General features: G+C 58.9%; 1 protein-coding gene across 1 annotated transcript in view; it reads left to right on the top strand.

Annotated features, from left to right (window-relative positions):
• The window catches only part of RBFOX3 (RNA binding fox-1 homolog 3), a 49,337-nt gene that overhangs the window by 18,019 nt on the left and 8,040 nt on the right, over positions 1-23,278 (top strand). Inside the window, 2 exon segments of the mRNA XM_048965289.1 lie at positions 4,867-4,910; positions 14,917-14,969. Of these exon segments, the coding sequence (XP_048821246.1) occupies positions 4,867-4,910; positions 14,917-14,969 (97 nt within the window).

Genomic DNA, 23,278 nt, shown 5'->3' with positions numbered 1-23,278 from the left:
CTGAGACAGGACCTGTGGCTGGAGTCGTGCAAAGGTTCAATACTGCAGTGACCACTAACAATATTTCAGGTGTGCAATCTGAGGTAATGACGGGGCTAATCAAATCTCAGGCATAAGCTGTGACTTGTGGGGTCAGGAGGGAATGCACCACACCTTGCACAGGGGTGCTTAATTGCTTTTGTCTTCTCCTGAATCAAAGCAGACAGCTGGGCTGGGTGGGCAAGGGGCTGTGCCCAGAGCTCATAGCTTTGTGCCTGCTGGAATTCAGTTGCTTTTCAGCATTGCCACAGCTCCTGTTCTGCTTGCCCCAGCACATGTGGGAGGTGAGTGGAAAATCCCTCCAAGTTCCCAAAGACGGTGTGATTGCAGGTTCTGTGGCCTATTGCAGATAAAATGATGATTAAGGGGTCCTACCCTATAAGCAGACAACCGTGTTTGACCTTATTTAGGCTCCTAATCAATTTGCCCCCGGTGTGATTAATTGAGATGCTCGCCATTGATTTTCCTTGAGACAGGAGGAACAGCGGAGGTGGGATTTGCAGGGATATGGCTGTGGGGAGAGGGCAGTGTTGGTGGTGAGCAGTGCTAATTCCTGTGCAGGGCAGGGGTGTCCCTTCACTGTGGCTTTGGGTCTCTGCCAGCACAGCTCTGCCTCCTTCCTCTGTTTGCAGAAGGGTAACAGGGCCTACCAACTGCGTGGTTGGGCATGGGGGTATGGGAAGGACTCTGTGAGTCTGGGACTGGGGTGGGCTCAGAGGGGGCAGGAGGATGGGGCACATTGTGTGTCTGTGCTGCAGAGCCCTGCGGAGCTGCTGGCTGTTGTATGGGATGAGTTATGTGCTGGGGGATTCAGAGCTCTGGTCAATTATTGCAGGCAGTAAAGCACCCTGCTGCTGTTTTCCCTTGGCACAGCTGAAGGTGGAAGGACAGGGCTATGTGCTCCCCTGCCCACAGCTCCCAGCCCCACTCCTGGACCCCTCCACCCCACATTGCCTTCCTGCCCGTGTCTGCATGGTTTCAGTCACCCATTGCCATGGGAAAGTCTCAGCATAGCAGCCACGGGGGGGCTGGGACCCCCTGCCCCGAGCACCCCTGTGGGGTGGGGGTGAGCAGCATCAGGGCCCCCTCCATGTGAGCTGCCCACAACCATCAGGGTAGGCAGCGCTGTGCCCAGAGCCGCCTCTGCGAGGTGAAGGACCTGCAGCACGGATGATTGGAAAGGATTTTCTAGTTAAATTGCTGAGCAGATGGATTTACCCTGGACTGGTCCTTGTGGACTCTGGAACATTTTCTCTTCTGTCACGGTTCCTTTTTATGACCTGCCATTTGCTCCAGCAAGCAAGGAGAGAGCTCTTGGCGTCCCGCTGCCACCGGGAGCACGTGGGCATCGCTGCTGGGAGCTGCGAGCTCCTTTTGAGGAACACAACCACAGCCAGCAGGGCACCGGGCTCATCCCAGCCCTGTGCTAGCAGCATCCATCAGCACCGTGCTGCCCTGTGCTCTGCACACCTCCTGCCCTCCACCACCCATCCCCATGCAGCCCTGAGATGATGGCACCTCTTCTCTGAGCAGTGTCATCCCCCGGGTGCAGATGGCATTCCTCTGCAGGGTGGTGCAGTGGGCACAGGGGCTGTGGTGCCCTGGGGAGGGCAGGCACTCCGCTCACCGCAGCATCGATCACGTGGCTGCTTGGGTTTCCACTGTTCCTGTTTATGAGCAATATTTCTCTTTCTTAGAAGAAGGGGAAAAGATGACACACGATCTTCCACTGAAGCCTTTCCCCTTCCTCCAGCAGTGTTTTCTGCCATTTACATTAAGGGCTGCACCGGCTTGGAGTAAATGGAGCAGGTTTGCAATTAGTTTTCAAAGTACTTATCTCATTAAAGTAAATGAATTATTGATTTAGTGACACTCATGCTTTTAGTGAGCGGCACCGTGCCATCACCGCTCCGTTCCCTGCCTCGCCATGGCCGGCCCTCGCACGCTCCTTCCTTGCACGCACGTGTGTGTGGCTTTGTGCCCGTCGTTTCCCATGTGAGCCTGGTGCCGGGTGCCCAGCTGGGTGTCCCCCAGCATGTGGGGCTGCAGGAGGGTGAAGTGCTGCTCCACGGCCCAACGTTGATGGCTGCTCCTGCCTGCCCTGCGCCGGCTGCTGACTCATCTCTTTTACGCTGCTCTGGCGAGATTTAATCTCTCCCGTAAGAGAAAACGCTCCGTTCATTGGAACCCACCTGCCCATGGCTGCTTCTGTCCCTGTGCCAGCACAGGGGCTGTGCTGCAGGCAGGAGCTGAGCACTTGGGGCACCCAGCAGCACAGCGTGGGCACATCGCTCCTTGCGCAGCGCCTCAGTGCTGCTGTGCTGTGGATTTGGGCACAGGAACCTCTTCCTCCTTTTTCTCCTCCTTCTCAGGGTAGCGTTGCCTGGGGAAGGCAGTGGCAGTGCAGCTGGAGCTGAAGGTCAGCACTGTTCCAGGGCACTGCATGTCCGTGGGTGCCCAGCCAAGTGACAGCTGTGTGCCAACCGTGAGCCAGAGGTGTGCTGTCTGTGTGCCAGCTGTGATCCAGCTGTGTGCCAGCCACGTGCTAGCTGTGATCGAGCCGTGTGTTAGACATGATTAGCCGTGTGCCAGCCGTGTGCTAGCCGTGATGAGCCAAGTGCCAGCTGTGTGCCAGCCAAGTGCTAGCCACTAGTGAGCCGTGTGCCTGTCATGATGAGCCTTGTGCTGTCCGGTGTGAGCTGTGGTTGAGCCGTGTGCTAGCTGTGTGCTAGCCATGATGAGCCATAGAATGGCTTGAGTTCGAAAGGATCTCAAAAATCATTAGCCATGTGTCGGCCTTCTGTTAGCCACGACCCAGTCATGTACTAGCTGTGATGAGCTGTGTGCCAGCCATGATCCAGCCATGTGCTAGCCACGTTCTAACCTTGTGTCAGGTGTATGCCAGCCAGCATTGTGCAGCAAAGCAGAGCAGATCTGCTCTGTCCAGGCAAGAGGCATCTGCTGACAATATCTGAGAGGAGGGTACAGGAGAAGAGCAGCACTGTGCTGTCAGTGGCAGCCAAGAAGTGACTGCACTTTTTGGATGAGAGCCGGCAGCTGGGCAACTCTCCCAAACAGTCACTGAGCCCTGAAGCTGTCCCAGTGCCCATCCCGGTGCCCATCCTGGTGCTGTGGCTCTGTTCCCACCGCAACAAAGCTGCAGGGTGGGATACATGGGCTTGTGTGGCCACTGCCCATATTGCAGCAGAGCAAGAGGTGCTGGGTGCCTTCAGAGCTTCCCTATAGGTCAGAGCATCCCATTACATCTATCCCTGCTAACACGGGGACCTGCCTGTGGGCTGCAGCCCTCGCCCCATCGCTGTCTGCATCAGTGCTGGGAATGGGGCGTTCCATCTTTCTGAGTTTAAAGGAAAAAAAAAAGAAAAAAATCCTTCTCATTTAATTAAAAGTGTTGACATTGTGCCTGGCCATCCCGCCCGCCAGAGAACGTGGTTATAAATTAAACATTAAACCTTTAATGGCCCATAAAGAAATATTCGCTGCTGCTTATGTATATAGGGGATATAAATAGAGAGGGCTGCTGGGGGAGGGGCAGGATATTATTTTTCCTCAGCCAGATAATCTTTGCTAATGAATTTAATTAAAAGAAAAAATTAATTTAGGACTTTTTTGGTGGAGAGAACGGAGGGGTTGGGGGGTATCAGAATGTACTTTGGGAAAGTTGTGCTGAGAAGCTTCCTGGCAAGGCACAGCGCTGGGACTGAGGGTGGGGGGTCCTCCCTGGGTGCCCACTCAGGGCTCCCCCTGGCTCCCATCCCACCACCTGGGGTCAGGATGGCTCAAGGGGCTCCTGAGCTTAGAGGAGAGCATGTCTGAGGATGGGAGCAGGCAGTGGTTTGCCACTGGTGTGGGGACATCCTTGCGCTGGGGACCGGGGGCTTCCCGCCTCTGTGCGCTGAGCTGGAGAACGTGTCTAGCTGGGCTGGAGCTTTCTGGAGGGTTTTTATCATAAGAGCACTAATGGAAGTCAGCACCAGCCTAATGAGCTGTGTTCCTCCATGAATCTGATTCATTGAGGCAGGAATTACCATAATTGATTATCCTGCTGTGCGGCTGAGAGCGGTGTTTGCTAACAGAAGTGCCTGGGAACCCACGCCGCCGTGCTTTCAGCATTGGGGTTGTGCCTTCAGGTTGAGCTCACGTGGGGCCCCGGAGCAGCCCTGGGGCTGTGTGTGGGGCTGCACCACTATGGGGCCAGGGGAAGACAAGGGGACATAAGGGGACAGCAGCTCTGTGGTGTTCTCCAAGCAAAGGTCTTCGGGTGGGGAGAAGTAGCTGGGACTCTGCGCCTTGAGGTCTGCAAAGAAGCGGTGAGCAAACAGAAGCAGTCCTCATCTGCTCTCTCTCTCTCAAAAAAAAATCCCGTGCCATATGAGCCGCTCTCATTATTTTTGAGGGTCTGACATGATTGATGAACATTCAGGTTGGCACCGTTGCCAAAGCCAATTAGCTGAAGTGCAGCTTTCAGGAAGTTTTCTTTGAAATTCGGTGATCTTCTCCAAGAAGTACCCAGTGCTGGGACAGGAGGGGCAGGAGGGGATGGGGTCTGACATGGAGTTGTCTCTGGGTGATGCTGCACACTGCAGAGCCGAGAGCACCAGCCAAAGCTGTGCCCCGTGCCCCCCTGCCTGGCTGCCTGCTGCTAACAGGGAGCGTCCCCAGGGCTCCTGGGAGATAGCAGTTGTGTTTGTCCACGCATCCTAAAATTTTGCTGGTCAATGAGCAAATAGCGTTGCCTGTAAGCAGGTTTAGCAATAGCAATCATTGATTTTAATTCTCCCTCCTCTTTCTTGTCTTTATTCTTAGAGAGCCCAGCGCGAGCGCCGCAGGAGGAACTTGGCTGCATAAAGGTACAGAGCTGTCCCCTTCTGATGAGCCCGCAGCGCTCGTGTGCCCCACTGCCCAAACCCTGCCCCAGGGTCCCCCCAGGGAGGCAGGGACTGGGAGCTGAGAGCTGCATGTGTTTGGTGGGGAGATTTGGGGGCTGCGTGGGGTGGGATGGCGTAGAGCTGCAGGGAGGGCTGCTCCGGCCCTGGGCACCCAACCCCGGCACTGAGCCAGGTGCAGAGTGGCATGAATGGAGTGAGTCCAGGCAGCACCACCCGGGCTGTGGTGTCTGTGGGGTGTCCGTGTGTGCTGGCCATGCTGTCTGTCTGTGCGCTGTGCGGCTCTGGGAGCATTCCTTATGGCTGTCTGCTGAAGGGCCCTGTCCTCACTTGGGTGCTGCCCTCCCCAAGATGGTACCCCTGAGGGATGCTGCTGGCTCGTGGGGTAACACAGCCTGGCTGCTGTGCAGCTCGCTGAGCCCCAGGGTGGTGCTAATGGAGCAGAGAGCTGTGTGGGGAGGAGAGCTCTGGTCGTGGTGGAGTGAGGATGGCCCAGGTGTGCTGGAGGTGTGCTGCTCTGCGGGCTGAGGGGGACTGTGAGTCTGCCAGAAGGGCCGAGGGCATCAAAAGGCCTGTGCCCAACCTGCCCTGGGCACCAGGAGCTGGCAGCGGACGCAAGGTGCAGGCAGTGGGGCAGAGCATGTGGACAGTGTTCCCTGCTACAGTCACTGTGGGAGCACGCAGGTTCTGGGCACCCATCGTGTCACCACTCAGGGCCATGCTGATGGGGGGTGCAGCACAGCTCTGCATGCCCGGGATGGAGCCATGCACCTATCCACTCCTGTGCTGCCATTTTGGGAGAGGCCTTTTGGGATGAGCTCACAGACACCATGGGCTGGGGCACAGCTTGCCCCAAGCCTGCATGGCTGAGCGCTCAGAGAGGAGATCTTCCCTGCAGCAGTGGGGGCACAACTTCTGAAGCCTTGTTTTGACACAGGCTGTCTGCGAAGATGCCTCTGGGGTGAAGGTAGTCCTTGAAAAAGGGGCTGGGTGGAGGAGGAGGTGACAGCACTGTGAGCAATACTGGGCAAAGAGGAGCTGCTCTGCAGAGCTGGGGTGATGCCCCATCCGACTGACAGCCCCTGCCCAGGGTACTCCCTCGTTGGGTCTCAGCTGTTGTGGTAACAGAGGTTTTATTTGGAACCTTGTGTCAAAATGCAGCAGGGAGCCTCTGCCCTAAGAGAACAGCATCCTGCCCGTCCCACCAGCAGTGTGGGGTCTGGCTGCTGTGCCCCTGGCTGCAGCTGGGGTTATGCTTGCAGGGTGCAAAGAACAAGGGGAGAGTGTTACCACCAAGACATAAGAGGGAGCGGGAAGCCCCCAGCTCCTGCTTCCTGCAGTGGTGGCTCCTCTGCTTTATCACCCTCTCCCAGTGCTGAATTATTGAGAGTGTTGCTTTCTTTTATTGCTGTGCTGGAGGAGCAATGCCTCAGCCTGGCTCTGCTTTGAATATGATTACGGGCCTGGAGATGTCAGAGCCAGCAGGGCCCCAGAGACCAATCTGCCACCCCTCTCGCTCCTTTGCCTTCCCTTACTCTTATTTATTCCCTTGCTCCTGCGTCTGGTTCAGTGCACACAGTCCCTTTGCTCTCCTCCGCGGTGCAGAGCCCCACAGGGACAGGAGATTTAGTGACAGCCGTGCAGTGCATGCAGAGCTGCCCCACGCGGGCAAGGCTCTCCTACCTGGGGGTCCTGCTGCAGGCAAACAGGGGGCTGTCTTTACACCACCGGTCCCACTGACCCCAGGGGTCCCACTGCCATCCGCCCTGCACAGCACAGGAGCTTTGTGTCGGGGCTGTGCAGGATGTGCTGTGCTGTTGAGGGTCCCGGTGGCACTGAGGGCTCTGGGTGCCCCCCTCCCTCTGTCGGCTGCCGGGAGCTGGCTGGCAGCTCGCAGGTTAATGGTGAGAGCCTTATTGACAGGAGAGCTTGGAAAATGCTGAGGCAGGACATCTGCCGCTCCACGTGTCCGTGCGGAGCCCACGCCGCTCCTGTGAGCGCACGCTGCCACTGCCGGACCCCCGCCTTGTGCAGCCTCCTGCTCACCCACTTGCCCTTTCCTTTGCTTTCAAGACGCCAGAGAGGATTTATTTTTCATCCTTCGCTCTCCCCTTTTTTCTTTTCCTTTATGATAAACTAAGTCCCCGCCTGGCTCCTCGCACCGGAGCTGCACCGCAGCTTCCCGCTGCCCACCCGGGCACCTTCCCTCGGCTGCAGCCCCCTCTGTAGCCCCGCAGCAGCATGCTGAGCACCCAGCCCTGAGCACCCACACCGTGCACGTGCTGTGCTGCCCTGGGGGCTGCAGTTGGACGGAGGGGACGGAGCCCACCGAGGAGCAGCGCCCAGAGCTGCCCGCTGCCCCCCGCCGATCCACGGAGCTGCACTGCACCCACTGCCGACATGATGATGTATTTTTGGGTAGGTACCGCCGCCAGGGCTGCTTCCCCTCTCTCTTTGCTGGGGCTTTGCTCAGGGTTTGAGTTGTTTCATGCCGGTGTCACTGTCCAGCAGTGCTGCCTGCCAAGGGAATGATCCCCTCTTCCAGCTGGGCGCAGGCAGTTTGTGGTGCCATGGAGGAGCCGGGCAGGGCTCCTCATTCATCCCTGCTTGAGAGCAAAATCAGACCCCTGGCAGTGGCTGGCAGTCCTGTTCTGCCCAGAAGCATTCCCCCCTCTCCTGGTGCCCCAGGTGGGTGCGCTGGATCGGTGTGCAGCAGCTCAGGTGCAGCTCCTGCTGGGAGTGCTGCTTGGATGGGGTGGGCTCTGTTGACTGCACCATGAACATTTGTGCTGGGAGAGGCGGTGTGATCTGTGCTCTGTGGGATGGGGCGATCCCAGCCCTTCCCTCAAGAGGTCCCTGCACTTCTCCAGCAACTCTGTCCATGATGGAGTGAGTTTGGCTGTGCTCACACAGAGGCCTTTGTGTGGGGTCAGTGCTGCAGCCCGGCTGTGGGGCTGGATTCAGCCTGAGAGCAGAGAAGGGATCTCTGTAGAAATCCCTGCCCACCCTGAGAGCTCGGAGTGGGGGTCTAGGGCCGTGCCCAGGGATGGGATGCTGAGTGTGAATATGGGTGCAAGCTTGCTGCTGGTCTACCTGGGACTTTGAGCAAAGGAGAGGGACTCGTGGATCAGGAGCCAGTGGAGCTGATGGAGCTGTTCCTGCTAGGACATAAATGCTGCCTGGACTCTTAGCAAGCTGCTGCAGCTTTGGAAGCACACAGCTTTCTAGAGGTTGTGCTTGCAGCTCCGTGGCATCACATGGCTTTGTGAGCTGGTGCAGAGCTGCATGGCTGGGAGCAGCACCCGGGATGCACTCTCTGTGCTGGAGTGCAGTGCCCAAGGGTCTCCCTTCCTACAGGTGCCGGTACCCCCAGATGGGGGCAGTGACTGTTTTGCTCCCAGCACGGTGCCTGAGCATCATTTCTTGGCACTGTGGACATCTTTCCATTGCGAGTGTGGGAGGAAGGGGAAGGTCTGGTCCCTGTGTGGCAGGAGCACGGCCGGGAGCACTGCAGGAGCTCTGCGGTGGCAGTCGGCAGCGGGCGGCTCGGTAATCGACACCGCAACAGGCTGAGATGCCAAAGCAAAACGTCTTCAAATTAGCCGTAATTGCAGGAGAAATAAAGAGCATGCGGGGCGAGTGGAGGGAGGGTTCTATAAATATTATGATTTTTAAAGTTTGCCCTGGAGTCCTAGAGACTGTTTAAACGCTAATATCCTGCCTGTGCATTTAAAAAGCCTTATAATGAGGATGGAGTGTCTGCTTCCCCTGTACCTCCTGCCTGGTGCTCCCACGCCGCCCACCTCACCCGTCGCGTCCCAGCACGGTGCAGCACTCCCTGTTCCCCCCATTGCTGGGGCTGCTCCGTGCCCCACAGCCTGCAGTGCCTCTCCTGCCCCGTGCTGCAGCCCTGCAGTGCAGGTGTCAGCCCAGCACACAGCCCTGCTGTGAGCCAGAGGTTCTCCTGGGTACCCACAGGGGTTTGTTCCAGGGAAGGGGAAGCTCTGTGTTAAGGATCTGCAGGCTCTGGTTCCTCACGGTGCTTTGCTGAGCTGGGAGTGAACACGACCACCTTCACAGAATCACAGAATCACAGAATTGTAGGGGTTGGAAGGGACCTCCAGAGATCATCGTGTCCAACCCCATCCAGCAGGACTGCTCCCACCTCCAGAGGGCACGACACAGAGCACCTGGCCCCCAGGATAGGGGGCTCCTGTCCTGGCATGTGTCCCTGAAAGAGGTCCCAAATCTGTCCAGGCCCTGAAAGGTTCACTGCCCCTTGGAGCGATGCGATGGGAGGGCTGAGATTGGAGGAGCTGTGGGGAGGCCCTGCATCCCTTCTGTCTGCTGCTGGCCATGGGCTGGCTCAGGGCTCCCTGCTGTGTGCCACTGCTGGAGCCACCCGGCTGTGAGCCCAGGGTGCTCAGCAGCATCTGCTCTGCCACGGTTCTGCTGCCTGCACGTTAATTCTCATTAAATCCAGGGAGCCCAATTGCCTTTTCATGTAAATATTTTGTCAAGTGAAAGGGCTTTAGGAAGGGCTGTGCTGATGGAAGGAGAAAAGCCAGGCTTTCTTGCGGGTGCGGTGGCAAGCTCGTGCCTGCCTTGTCTCATTAAAGCATGACCTGTGCCCTGGTGTGGGTGGCTGCTCTGTGCCCAGTCAGCCTGGAGCTGCTGGGCAGTGCAGTGCCCACCGCCCCGCTGCCCTCGTGTGCATCGCTCCACTCACCTGCAGCAGCGCCAGGCGGATGGAGGAGCATCTCAGAGCCCCATCCCTTCTCCCCTCCTCGCCATGGGTGGTGAGCAAAGTTTCAGCGAGCTGATATTTCTCCCTGGTTCCCATTAAACTTTCATGTGCTTTCTCTGCATTTCTGCTCCCTTCCCGGCTGTTCCAGCTGCTGTCCCAGATAGCTGCTGTCGGTTGTGATTCTCTCCTTATCTGATGAGGTCATGTTTGGTGCCGGTGACATCACCACCACTGCCTGGGGACTGTGACCGCGGCGCTGTGACCGGCACTGGGAGCCTGGAGCAGCATCAGGGCTGCTATGTGGGTCAGCAGCCGCAGGTACGGCTCCCACTGGGATCAGTGCAGAGCCAAGGCTTCCTTGCAGTGGAAATCTCTGCCTTGTTTTTGGAGTTTAGAGCAGACAGCAGCTTCACCAACCCCCTGAGAGCCACCAGTGTGTGTGTGTGTGGGGGGAGACACGTGGAAGGAGGCTTAATTGCTTGCAGAGGGGGCTCCCCCAGGTGTCCCCATGGAGGGATGCTGGACACAGGAGTCCCACGTGGCAGCATCCCACAGTGCTCACCGCTCGCTTCCTTGCTGCTGAGTGCTCTGCAGCCCTGCGTTCCCTCTCCCCAGTGACTTGCTGGAGCTCTTCCTCCTCCCCAATCCTCTCTCCCCCTCTTGTGTTTTGGCTGCACAGCCGTCAGGGTGCCTGGTGGCAGGGTGAGCCTCCTGGGGCTGCGTCTTCACTGCACTGCCCATTGCTGGCACCGCATGCAGCCGCTGCGCAGCCCTGTGTGAGCCTCACTGCCACGGTTAAACACACACAGTCACTGCTGAGCCCCTCTGTGACCGTTGGGTTTCTCTATTTGCAGCCTCCTGCTAGGGCTCCCTGCAGCCCATGGCTCCCATCTCCTCAAGAGACATCAGGAAGCACCCAGTACTCCCTATCACCCAATCCTGCCTGTTCCCTGGTGCTGTGGAGCTGTCTGACTCACCCCCCAGCACAGTGAAGGCCAATGAGGATCTGGAGCTGGTGGCTGCCCCCGGGGGGAGCCAATCCCCCAGCACCCTCCCCAGCATCCCATCTGTGTTCCCTGTGATGTCCCCATAGCCGGTGGGGATGGTCTGTAATGGCCATATTGGATTCTATTTCACTTGTGGTCGGTTTGAACCACGCGTGTCTTTCAGAGAAGGAGAAATAAACCAGAAATCTGTGGATGGCTGCATGGGAAGCGGAGAGCATGCTGTGGCTCAGGGCAGCCCCTGGTTGCTGCTCCAAGGCTGGGAGCTGCAGTGCAGAGAGTGATGGTGGTGCTGGAGCAGGAGAAAGTGCTTCAGTTTGTGTGCTGTCTGTGCAGGGTGCTGTGTTGGCCCACTGAATTCTGATGCTGCTTCTCGGCAGCAGATGGGCCAGGGTGGGCAGGGGTGAGATTGGGCAGCAGAGCTGGGTTTGTGCACAGTGGTGGCATGGAGCAGGCTGAGGTGTGAGGCAGAGACCTTTCTGCAGTGCTGCAGAGCCCCTGGCACCCATCTGTCCCTTCTTGCTGTCCTGGTCTGCATGCAGCACTCTGTGCTTCTTGAAGACAGTGGGTGCATGGGTCCATACCCTCACCCCAGCTCTGGAGCTCACTCCAGTTCAGATCCATCAACACCTTCATCTAATCGCTTTTTGTCTGTGACTAGCAACTAATGAGCTTTTAATTAATGAGTGCCTCAGCTTGGGGGCACTGTGGACTGGGTTGGAGGAGAGGACCAGGTGTGTGCTGTGCTTGCGGGGCGCTTTGCTCGCAGCTGCAGTCTGGTGGTGCCCCAGTGCTTGGAGCAGAGCTCTGAGCTGCACTCTGGGTAGAAGTCACCCTGATTACCACTTGGGTGAAGTTTTCCAATGGAAAGAGGAGCTGAGCACATGGCAGATGTGACCACACATCTCCAAGCACCACGCAGCCTCGCTGGGCCACCATCATTACATACACCCTGTACATCCCAGGGGCAGTGCTGGGTTTGGCCTTCCTGCAGGCAGGTCCCTCCTTCCATCCCTCCTGGCACAGCATCGGCTGCCAGCCTCCATCACTCTGCTGGGCTCTGAGCTGTTGTCCGGGGCTGCTCCCACCCTGGTGCCATGCTCTTCTCCCTCTTCCAGAAAAGAAAACCAAGGAGCCCTCAAGGGTTCATTTAAAATAAATAAAAAATGAAAATAGTGCTGATTTGAAGGAAAGCCAGCCCCATCCTGTGCATGGGAGCGCGTCGCCAACCCATCCCCGAAGGGCAGAGAGAAAGATGTGCTTAGAACTGCAGCCCTGTGCAACTTCTGCCTTTGATCATATATCTTACATGTGCCCTTTGCTTTCCCTCTTCTGATATTTATTAGGTTTAATTTTACTGGGACATGGCTCTAAGTGAGACAGATGGAACGGGGTCTGTGTGCCTGGTGAACACTTCTTAATTAAACAGATAAATAAACTTTCCTTCCTGGAGACTTTGAGTTTCGGAGGGGTTCCTCCAGGGCTGCAGCTCTGTGGGGCTGCACAGCTCTGGCCAAGTCTCCCCAGCTCGACTGTGCCACCAGCTGGGGTGGGTAGAAGCAGCAGGGCAAGGGAAATGGGCCATGGGTGGTGCTAAGGACCTGTTCCTACCCTGATCTGGCAGTAGGCTGGCACAGCATTCCCACTGCAGCCAGGCAGACGCTGGGCAAGAAGAAGAGAGGAGATGCGAGCACTCCTTGGCTCCTGGTTCTCCATCCCATGGGATTTTGCATCATGCGCAGGAGCACAGAGATCACTGCTGTGTTGGGGAGGGGAGCACAGGGCAAATGTGGCAAATTCCTGCTGCTGATGGTGTGGAGGGCTCCTGGACGGAGCGCCTGCAGCCCATTGGGGACGGAGCTGGGCACGGCTGCCAGCACCCCGCTCCCTGCTGGAACACCACCTCTCCTCACCCCTCGGTGCTGGCCCTGCTGGCACAAGGCAGTGCCAGGACTTGCGGCGCTGCCACCCGCCAGGAGTGTGTTTGAGTCACCCTGCCCGGAGCCAGGCTCTGGAAAGGGGGAGGACAGGCAGATGACCTCATCTTGGACCTCATCCCCAGCGCTCACCTCACGTGGTTTGCTTGGTTGGATGCTGTGGGCCATGCCTTCCCTTTTTACCTCTGTGTAAGAGCAGAGGGGGTGTCTGCTGGGCAGGGCATCCTCACCCTGTGCCAGACGTGTGTGTGGTGCAGACCCTTTACCACAGCTGCACAAGAAGGGGCTTTGGGGATACGCTCCTCTCCTTTGCATGGCTGCCCTGGGTGCTGGAGCATGCAGGGGAGAGAAGCGTGGAAGCTGTAGAGCTCTGGAGCTAGAGGCGAGCAGTGAGCACAGGGTCTGAGCACCATAGTTCCTGGGGAGGGTCAGTTTGTCGGTCTGGGGTCCCTCGTGGTCCCACAGGAGTTGGAGGGTGAGTGGCCAGGGTGGGACAGAGGAGCTCACGGAGCGTGCCAGCAGCAGCTGAGGGTGCTGCTGGCAGTGGGTGCTGCTGCCTGGATCCTTCTGTTTTCAACGGCAGGGGATGATGGTGGTGAGAACTCCCCTCAGTCTGGGGTCCCCCTCCCTGATTTGGCACCCTGCGTCCTCGGCAGCGCATTCTGCCCAGCAGCAGGACCCCATGCAGGGTTAGGATCCCCCTAACCCCTAGCTGCCCTCTGTTAAGGATGGCTTTTCCTGGAGCAGTTGTTTCCACGAGGTTCTGCCTGGTGGCCCAGGGTTGGCCATGCAATACGCCTCGTCTGATGAGTATCTGCAGCAGAAACTGGAACCGCTGCGATTGTACCAGGACACTGCAGCATGTCGCTATGTCTAGGGATACTGTGGAAAATCCCAGCCTCCAAATAGGGCTGTTCATGTGCTGGAGGCTCCGGAGGAGACAGAGCATCAGCAGCTGCTGGCACAGACCTGCCTTTGTGCATCACATTTGGCCAAGATGGAAACCGAACGGCACCCAGGTTTCATTTCCCACATACCCCAGGACAAAGCCATCCCGGCAGCTGCGTGGCCGTGCTGCGGTGCCAGCCCCCGTGTGCGGGTGGGCAGCGCGGGGCGCGGGGCCGGGACCCCCCGTAGCAGCACCCGGTTCTGCGGCACCCCGGGGTCCGCGGCGGGGTGGGAGCGGGCCGAGCACACGCGGCCGTCCCTCGCGGGTGCCGGCACGTAGGCTATTGCCATGGCAGCTGTGACAAAGGTGTGCGTGGTATCGATTCGTCAGGGCTGCTGGCAGCATCCCCGGAGTGCCCCCAGCCCGCGCCGCAGCCGGTGCGTGGCCGGGGCCGGCGCGGGGGCCGCGGCTCGGGGAGGGGCCGCACACGCGTGGCGGGGCCGATCCCCCCTCAACGCAGCGGTGATGCCGCGGGGCTGCGGCTGCGGGAGGAGGAGCCGGGTGCGGTGCGCGGCTCCACGCGAGGCCGCGTCTGCGTGTGTGTCTCCTGGGGGAGAGCGTGGTGCGTGTGCACGTGTCCCGCTGTGTGTGCGTGGGGGGATCCCGGGGCCGCCGGCGGGGCGCGGGGGGGATGAAAGGGGGGGTGGCGGTTGCGGGGCTCCCGGCGCGGTCCCGGCTCCCGGCGCGGTGCCGCCGCAGCGCACGGCTCCGCCGAGGAGCGGGGCAGCCCCGCAGCCGCCGCAGCGCCGCCCCCGCCCCGCAACGCGCGTGCCCGGGGCCGCCCGGGGCCGGGGAAGCCAACCGCGAGCGAGCGGCAGCGGCGGAGGGGTTAAGTGCGGGATCAGCTGTTCTCATGTCATTACGGATTCTCTTCATTTTACACAGAGCTCTGTTTGATGTCTGAATGCACAGGGGACTCCCCCTCCTCCTCCAACTCCCACCCCTTTTATTTCACTCCCTCACCCTCTCTCCCTTCCTCCTCCCCTTCCTTTCTCTCTCTCCCCCTTCTCCTTCTCTCTCTCACACGCACACCCTTTGCAGACCGTTCATTCAGTGCCAGTGTCTAATGGCACCGAAGTAAATAGCCGAGCATTGTTCCGGCAGTGTCAGAGCAGAGCGGGGCCAGCCTTCCTCAGATGAATTCCTCCTAAATAGCGCCCGAGGGGGACGGGAGGGGACGGAAGAGGAGGGGGAGAGCCAGAGGGGAGAGCCAGGAAGACAGAGGATAAGCAGTGTGTAGAAGAGGACGAAACTGCGAGCAGCTTCACGGCTACCTGTCAACACATGCTGTGCTCCATGGCTAACTCGGGCTGCCTCCTTGTCTCCAACTCAGGCATGCTTCCTCACTCTCTCCCCTGTCCTCCAGCCTTCCTCTACCTCCAACAGGTAAGTGACCCTCTTCTGGGGATTTTTTTGCTTTGCGGCTCACACGTGCTTTCTCTAAGCGAAGGGTCAGAGTTTAACCTCTTCCTCCCCAGCTTCTCCCGGCCTCCCCGGCGCATCCTTCCCACCGTTGCGTCGCGTTGGCAGCTCCTGCTCCTCGGGTGCGAGGTCGGTTGGTTGCGGGGTCCCAGCGGTTCTTCTGCTCTGTGAGGTGGTGGGATTATGGCTGGGTAGTGTGGGACCGAGGCGGTGCTGCAGGCGGGCAGCGGGCGCAGCTCCAGCTCCTGCTGCTCAGCACAGCCGGGAGCGCTCGGTGCTCCGTGCACGGGGACTGCACTGCTCCGGCCCAGGCAGAAGGGGAAGCGAGGAGCTGCATGTGCACCTGAGTGTGTGTCTGCGTGCTGCCAGGGGTCGTGTAGGGCTGGATGGTGCTGCCTGGATGCAGGCACGGGGTGCTGCAGGTGCATCCCAGGAGGGCGCTGGGCCGGAGCTCGCGCAGCCGGCGCTGGCTTGCAGGCACCAGCAGGTCTGTGCGCCCTCAGCTTTGCTCCCAACTTCCCGTCAGGGCTCACAGCTCCTGGCTGCTGCCTGATCCCACACGCTGAGTTCCAGACTCGCCATCCCCGGGGACGTGCAGCTTGAGGGAGGCGGTATTTTCTTCAAAAGCCTCTTTGCTGCATCGGAAATCCCAGTCTCCCAGCCGGGCTAACTGCTCCATTTGTGCTTTCAGGAGTTTAAAAATTCATAGCATCCTACCGCGCTCTGCCTGGCCTGCATGCTCACCTGGCAGCTAGGGACAGCGGCCGGCACGGTGCAGCCCCACGGCCTGGGCAGGGGATGGGGGCTGTGCATCGCTTTCCTGAGCCCATGTCTGCTTGCGGCCAGCATGCAGCCGGGCTGGGGTCGGGGACAGCAAGGCCTGGGCTGCTCCATGCAGCGCGTCGGGGCCGGGCTGGCGCAGGCACTGCTGGTTACACAAGTGTGCGGAGCTGCTGCATGTGCAAGGGTCTGGAGCTTGCGGGGCTGCTGCAGAGGCTGGCCAGAACGGTGCGTGATTTATTCCACCTTCCTGCAGGCAGAGGCTGTGGGCGAGCTGGGGTTGGGCTGAATTTTGATCTGCACTTCCCTGGGCTGCGCAGAGCACAGCAGCTCATCCGCAGCTGCTGCTCAGCTGTCCTGGTGCACCGGGGCGGCTCAAGGCCTCTGACACCGGGCAGGAATCATCCCCAGGCCCCCACCCACCCCCGGGGGGGGGTTCTGTGTGTCTGCAGGGAGAGCGGCAGATGCTTCAAGGCAGCTGCTCCACTCGTTGCAGCACCCGGCGCAGAGCGGCTGCACTGCCCGCAGCTCCCAGGCTGTGCCGGTGCCGGTGCTGGTGCTGGAGGCTGTGGGGAATGGCAGCTCTTGGGGCAGGCTCAGGCCATGGTACTGGAGACCAGTGGGATGTGTGCAAGAGGTGCCTGAGGTCTGTGGAAGGAAAAGTGCTTGTCTCGGTGCAGCTCAGCCCTGATGGCACCCAGCAGTTTCTGGGACCTTCGCTGCCCCATTGCTGTAATTTGGAGGTGGTGTTGTACCCGTCCTCCTGCTCTCCCTGATGTCTTCTGTTCCTCGGCTGCAGGTTTGGCCTCACAAGCATGAGAGGAGGGTTTTATGGAGAAATTTGGAGTCAGGTTTTCACCCAGCGGTGACTGAGGTGGAGGCCAAAGCCTCTGTCCTTCCACCAGCTCTTTCTGTCACTGAGGGTCTGCACAGCATTTGGAGATGATGTTTCTGGTGCAGGTTGCAGCAAGATGTCGGGCACAGGACAGGGCTGGCAGCGACCACGTGGGGAACGGCATGGGGAAGTGAATGGCACGGGGCAGGGCTTTTTGCCCAGTCCATCTGAGCAGCAGGCACATCAGCCCTGCCCCACTCACTGGGCAGTGCTCAGTCCATGGACTCACTTTGCATTTTGGACACGACGATGTCAGTGCGCCCATGGGAGAGTTCAACAAACTTCTTTTCCAAATTGCGCTGTGGATTGAGGCTGTCCGTGGGAAGTTCAGCTCAGGGTTAGGGTGCGAGCCTGGCATCCACACTGCAGGGTGGGTGGCACACAGCAGGTGCAGTGTGTGTGTCGGTGGTACTCAGTGCTGGTGCCCAACAGCTGTGCCGAGGCCGTGCATGCTGGGTTTTGCTTGGGGTTCCAGGACCTGGAGAATGGCATTGCCACTGCGGTGTGCTCAGTGGTCCCCACTGCCATTTGCTTTAGCCATTCCTGCAGAGGCAGCTCTGTTGGTGTTGCTCTGTAGCACCGATGTTTTTGATCTTGATGGCATTGGAGGGGATGACCAAGAAATGGAGCTGTCTGCACAGTTTTGGCTCGGCAGGCACTGTGGACAGCCTGGCTGTGGCAGCTCACTGGAGCTCAGCTCCTGTCTGCACCGTGCTGCAGCTCTGGGTGTGCTGCAGAGCCCGGCAGCGTGGGACCCCTGGAGGGGCCGTGGGTTTGGGAGCAGGGCTGGTGGCCAGAGGGGATGGGAATGCTCCGTCCGTACCCAAAGCCGTAGTGCGGTGCTGAGCTCGGGCAGGGCCTCATGCGCAGCGAGACCTTGGTGGTTGCATTTAGTTACCAGAGGAATCAGTCACTGCTTGAAGTGTCTCTGCTATAATTATATAAGAGCAGCTAATCACTCCAGGAAGAGACACACTGCTGACCCGGAACAGCCCCAGGCGCTGAGACTCAGCATCAGCGTTAGAGCGGAGGAGCCCGGCTGCAGCATCCTGTGCTCATGGGCACGGTGGGGCTGGACGTGAGGGTGGCTGTGGGTGGGCTCAGCACATTGGGTGTCCCCGCAGCCCCCAGCATTGCCCAGTACCGGCGCTGTGGGCTGATCCGAGCTGGGGAACAGCCTCTGCAAAAGGCTGCTTGGAAAATTCCTCTCCAAAAGGGCCGCTGCCAAGTTTAGCAGATTATATTTTTAGGGAGCAAGTCTATTCCTAGCAGTGTTGTAGCTGTTGCAGCAGCGGGTTTGTTTAAAAGCTGGTTCCATCCCCTGCGTGCACATTTCATGGAATGGGAGCCCGGACCCCATCCCTGCACAGGAAAGATGGCTTTAGACCTGCAACAAATATGTTTGCCTTTTCTTTTTCTTTTAATATATTGAAAGCACCAGCATTAATTTTAGCTTTTGTGAAGCCGCTTTTCCCACAATAGCTGTAATTTAGGCCTACCCTGCCTGGCGATGCTCTTTTTATAGGTATATTCTTATTTTAGTGCTATAGTGATGGGTGAATGAGTAGATTAAATTAGATTTAGTATCTATCATTCTTTAAAGCGTTACAGGCGGCCGTTGCGGGGATGAGGTGTAATTAGGCTCAGCCTCCCTGCGCTCCCCACACCCACCCTATGGGTGCCCCGTGCTGCCCACACCTCACCCCGGTGCCAAGTGGGGGCGCTGGGGGTTACATTCCCCTGTGGGACAGCTGTGCCATGGGGCTGTGGTGTCTGGCACAGGGCAAGCATCTACCCTACCCTCCTAAATCCCCTGGCAAGCCCCGCTCCCCTGACCGGTGTCTCCGTGCCGAGTTCCGGCTTTGCTGCTCCTGTGTTTGCCCAGCACACAGCTGGCTCCATCAGCTCCTGCACCCCCAGAGCGCAGCCCCCACCCACCACCCCCTCGTCCTGTCTGCATCGCGCCGAGCTTAGAAGTTGGCTTTGCACAGCATCAGCAGGATTTGCTCCAGCCCCTGTGTAAGCAGCGCTGCTGAGATGCGATCCCTGGCACCGGGAAGCGATTACACAGAGTGAGACGAGCGCTGGAAGGAGACCCGCGTGGAGGAGGGACTCCACAGAGACAGTGTTGGGAGAGTGGTGTGCAGGCAGCCCTGGCCTCAGCGCTGGGGACACGTGGGTGCCACTGCCTGGGGCTGTGGGGTGGCTCAGCATCTCGGCCATCCCCTCCATCAGAGCTGCGGAGCTGCTGTGCCCGCTCCTGAAATCTCTCCCTCCAATCCTTCGTGGTGGGTGCTGGAGCCGGAGCGTGACTGCGGTGCCAAGCTGGGTGCCCCCCCCGTCCCAGCAGCCCGTGTTGTGCTGGTGGGGCTCACTGCAGGCTCCACCAGGCAGGCATGAGGCAGGGCTGACTGCTCGCTCCCCCTCGCCAAAGTGCTGGGCTTGCAGCACTTTGTCATGATTTTCATCTCATCTCCGAGCAGCAATCCTTCACTGCTCGCATTACCCAAGTAGAAAATGACACATAAACTGACATGATTGCTGCTGTTTCTCAGTGCCACGCAACATCTGTTCCCTCAGCGGTGCGGGGGAAGGTGGGCAGGGGCTGTGACGTGCCACGCGGCCCCCCAACTTCTCACCCTTTGCTCCCCTCCTGCCGCCGTGCCTCCTCCAGCCGTGCTGCAGCAGAGCCGGGAGCTGGGAGCAGCTGGAAGTGCTGGGGTGGTGCAGGATGGCAGTGGGGAAGCAGCAGGAGGAGCTGCACTTGGCTGCCCATCCCGCACCGTGCTGGGCACGCTGTGTCCTCACAATGTCCCCGCTGCCTCCTGCACGCAGCCCACAGCTGGGCAGGAGCCTGCAGCAGCGTGTCCTGAACCTTCCAGGCTTTGCAGACCTGTTCTCCGTCTCCAGATTTCTCTCCATCTCTTCCCAGAGCCCCGTGCTGCTTGGGGACACCTCTGTGCAGGTGTCCGGCAGTAGGGGCTGCACTGGGCTCTGCCACCCTTCCCTCCTCGTGTCCCAACACCCAGCACAGCACCGGCCGCAGCCTCCTGCAGGCTCCTGTCTGAAATCAAAAAGAGGGAGAGAAGAGTGAGAGGCAGGCGACGGTGGCAGCTTATTTGTGATCTGCATTGTGTGGGGAGCTCTTAATTAGAGCTAATTAGGCTAATTAACTTGCAAATGAGAAACTCATCTTTTTCTCCTTTTCTTTTACAAGAGAAAAAAAAAAAATTAAAAGCTGAACAACAAGACCAACACGGAGGCTGCTCTGTTCCTGCTGCAGAGCCCCTTTGGCTTGCAGGATGCCCACCCGGTTCCTCCCTGTGACCCCCAGCACCAGGACCAGGGTGCCCCCTCCCCCCCCCCCCCTTGCCCACTCCTCCTCCCTCAAATGTCTCCAGTCTCCTCCCCTCTCTCTGTGCTGCAACACCCCAGGGGCTTTGTTAGCACAACTCGGTTCAAATGTCTGATTAGTCTTTAGGAGATCGAGGGGTCAATTTTCCACAGCTCCTTCCTCTCCATTTAACTAATTTAACTGCACGATTGTTACAAATTTCATTTTATTATAGCCCTGCTTCTCAGTCCAATTGAATTACCAAAATCTCATTTTCTCAGAAGTGCTGAATATGTAATTAGAGGAAAAATTATGCTTCTGACTGCCTATTAGAGAGGTTCGTGTGTGAGCCCAGCTCCGTGCACACGCGGGTACGTGGCTGCTGAACACCCACGAGTGTGCATGTGGGGAAGTGCTGTATGCAGCTGTGCCAGAGCCCGTGGTGGTGGATGGCAGTGATGGGCTCTGCCAAGGGATGTGGCTGCATCCAGAGCCCACGAGGGCACTGTCACTGTCTGGTTTTAGGATGCAGGGCCCCTGTGCTGGACAATGAGTACTGTGGGTAAGGCAGAGCAGGGCTGCCCACACTGCAAGAGCAGGCAGAAAAACAGAGCTAAGGAATGCCCCGAGGCAGGAATGCCTGCAGGAGCTCAGCAGGAGCAGGTAGCTCGGGTGGGCACTGCTGGGGACGTGGCTCCCTTCCTATCCCATCTGCATGCTTGACACAGCCATGCTTGTGTCTCTTCTGTAAGCAGCTGCCCAGGCCTTTTGGTGGCTGATACAGAATGAACACTCCTGGAAATCCTGGCCCAGTGCATGCAAAATGCCCGTGTCTGCGCTGCTCCGCCGGGCAGGGCAGGGCTCCACATCCCACAGCAACATCCTGCCACTCGCTGCAGCCCCAGACACGGCACGTCCTGGCCCATCTCCAGCACAGACACAGCACAGTCCCTCCCTGCGCAGGTCCGTGTGAGCTCAGGAAATGTCCCAGGCACGAGGGGAGGTGGGAGGTGGCGGCGTCCTGGAGCCCCCATGAAGCACCCCCCGTCTCGCCTCAGTTACACAACATTATCATTTCATAATACTCTGAAATATACATGAAGTTGGCTGAATGCAGATGAAATTGCACCATTTACTTCATGAATATTTCATGCAGCCTCAGCTCCGAAGTTTCCGGCTGATGGAGGCAGGAGCCCATGCTGGACCCCGTCCCTCCCAGCCCCGTCAGTCCCACGCTGGAGGTGACAGTGAAAACACACAGCCAGGGCAGCTCCAGGTGCCACCAGCCAATGGTGCCACCCATCTCCCAGCCCACAGCATTCTGCAGGAGGGCATCCCCAGGGCTGCTCACTGGAGCTGCACTCTGTCCTCTCCTGCTCCTGCACCACGCTGCCCCGGCTGAGCTTTGTGCCACTGGGTCCCTGCCTGCAGCCCTGCATCCTCTCAGCAGAGCTCCCAGTTGAGCATCCCTAGCAGATGCCATTAATGGGCTCTTCACCCCTCCCCTGCCACATCCTTAATGAAGACATTACAGACGTGGCTGACACCTCCAGCTCCTCGCCTCCTTTCACTGCTCCTTCCCCACTCCTCGTCCTGGAGCACCGCAGGCTGTGCCACCATCACAGGGCGGGCAGGGATTGCCCCCAGCAATGGGACGTCCTCCCCATCAGCCCCCACACGTGGGGCCTCGTGACCCCCCCCCCCCCCAAGCCTGGATCTGCAGCTGTGCTGCCCCAGGGCCGGGAGCACTGCTTTGTATGGATGGCGCAGCATTTTGGGTAATGAAATATTCACAGGTCAGTGATTCCTTGAGAAATGACGGGGATCAGTCAATTCCTTTTCAGGGAGTAATTTTCTTCCCCTTCACGGCCTCTGTTTCGTGTTGACAGTCATTAGCATGAGAGAGCGGCCGGATCGAAGAGGGGATGCGTGGCTCTCCGCAGATGGCCGTGCAGGGACCCTCATGGCACCATGGCTGGGACATTCCCTCTGCTGCAGCCCTGCTTGTGCTGCCCTGCTCTGGGGCAGCGCTTGCAGATGCTCTCATTGCATCCCTGCACACAGGAGCAGAGCACTCTGCAGAGGCCACAAGCAGCCTCACCCCTTTTCCAGGCTGCTCCCCAGCACTGCGCAGGTGGGCGCAACACTCACACTGCACACTGCAGCTCTGTTGCAGCTGCCTTGATGCAGGTGGAATTGCAGGCAGTCCCGTGCTGGCTGGGACCCGTCCTGCATGCAGAGCACGGGGATGTGCCACGGGCCACTGGTACCCCTCATGGCACTGTGCTCAGCCAGGTGACACCGACGCTTCCTCTGTGTTGGTGGGATTCCCGGTGTGTTATTTTTCTTAAAAAGGAGAAAAAATGTTAAAAATGGCGTCGTCAGCCCCGAGCTGACAGCTACAATCACCAAAGTGCGGCGTCGGCAGGAACCGGCCCCACGCGCTAAATGACTTGAAAGGAAATGGCCTGGATTGTGCTGAGGAGGCAGAGTGCGGTGGGGAGAAAGCAAGTGGAGCAAACAAAAAAACTTCATTAATTAAAGAAACTCGTTAATGAGGGACATTTAATCAGCTAAAGATGATATCCACCCCCTGCCTGCTATGGCGCAGGGATAGCTGGCCTGCTGCGGCGGGGGCTACGGATGGGGACAGGGATGGATATGGGGCAGGAGGTGGGGACAGGACAGGGGACGGGGACAGGGATGGGTTAGGGCTGTGCTCAGGGAGCCGTGTCCTGCCGGGCATTGCAGGGAGGTGGCCGGCTCTGCCCGTGCCCCAGCACTGCCTGTTTCGCTCTGCGCTTGGTCTCGGGCACCGCGCTAATCTCCTGTCTCATTTGCTAAATGAGGGCCACGGGCCATTAATAACCAGAACATCTTTTAATGAAAATGCGGAAAGCCGCCCTACAAAGTGCCATGCGGGAGCATCCCCTGCACTCCCGGCAGGGAACTGCGGTTCATGGACACCCGTTGGAGCACAGCATCACCTCTGAGCTCGCCGAGCTGCAGGCACCTGGCTGCAGGGGTTCCCCATCACCCTCACCTCAGGGCCCTGTGAGACAAACCCAGCTGGGCACAGGCATGGCTGTGCCATGGGGCTCTGCACTGAGCTGGGGTTTCCTGGGCTGCATGCGGCGCAGGGAGGGGTGAGCAGTGCGGAGCACGGAGCCGAGCAGCAGCAGTCAGCAGGCACTGCTCAGCCAAACCCCTCACATCCCCATCCCCTCGCAGGGCTCTGCCCCATCACTGCCGACATGCTGGGGG

Source organism: Lagopus muta, chromosome 18 (assembly GCF_023343835.1).
Source record: "Lagopus muta isolate bLagMut1 chromosome 18, bLagMut1 primary, whole genome shotgun sequence".
Taxonomy (NCBI): domain Eukaryota; kingdom Metazoa; phylum Chordata; class Aves; order Galliformes; family Phasianidae; genus Lagopus; species Lagopus muta.
This window is presented reverse-complemented; position numbering and strand designations above follow the sequence as displayed.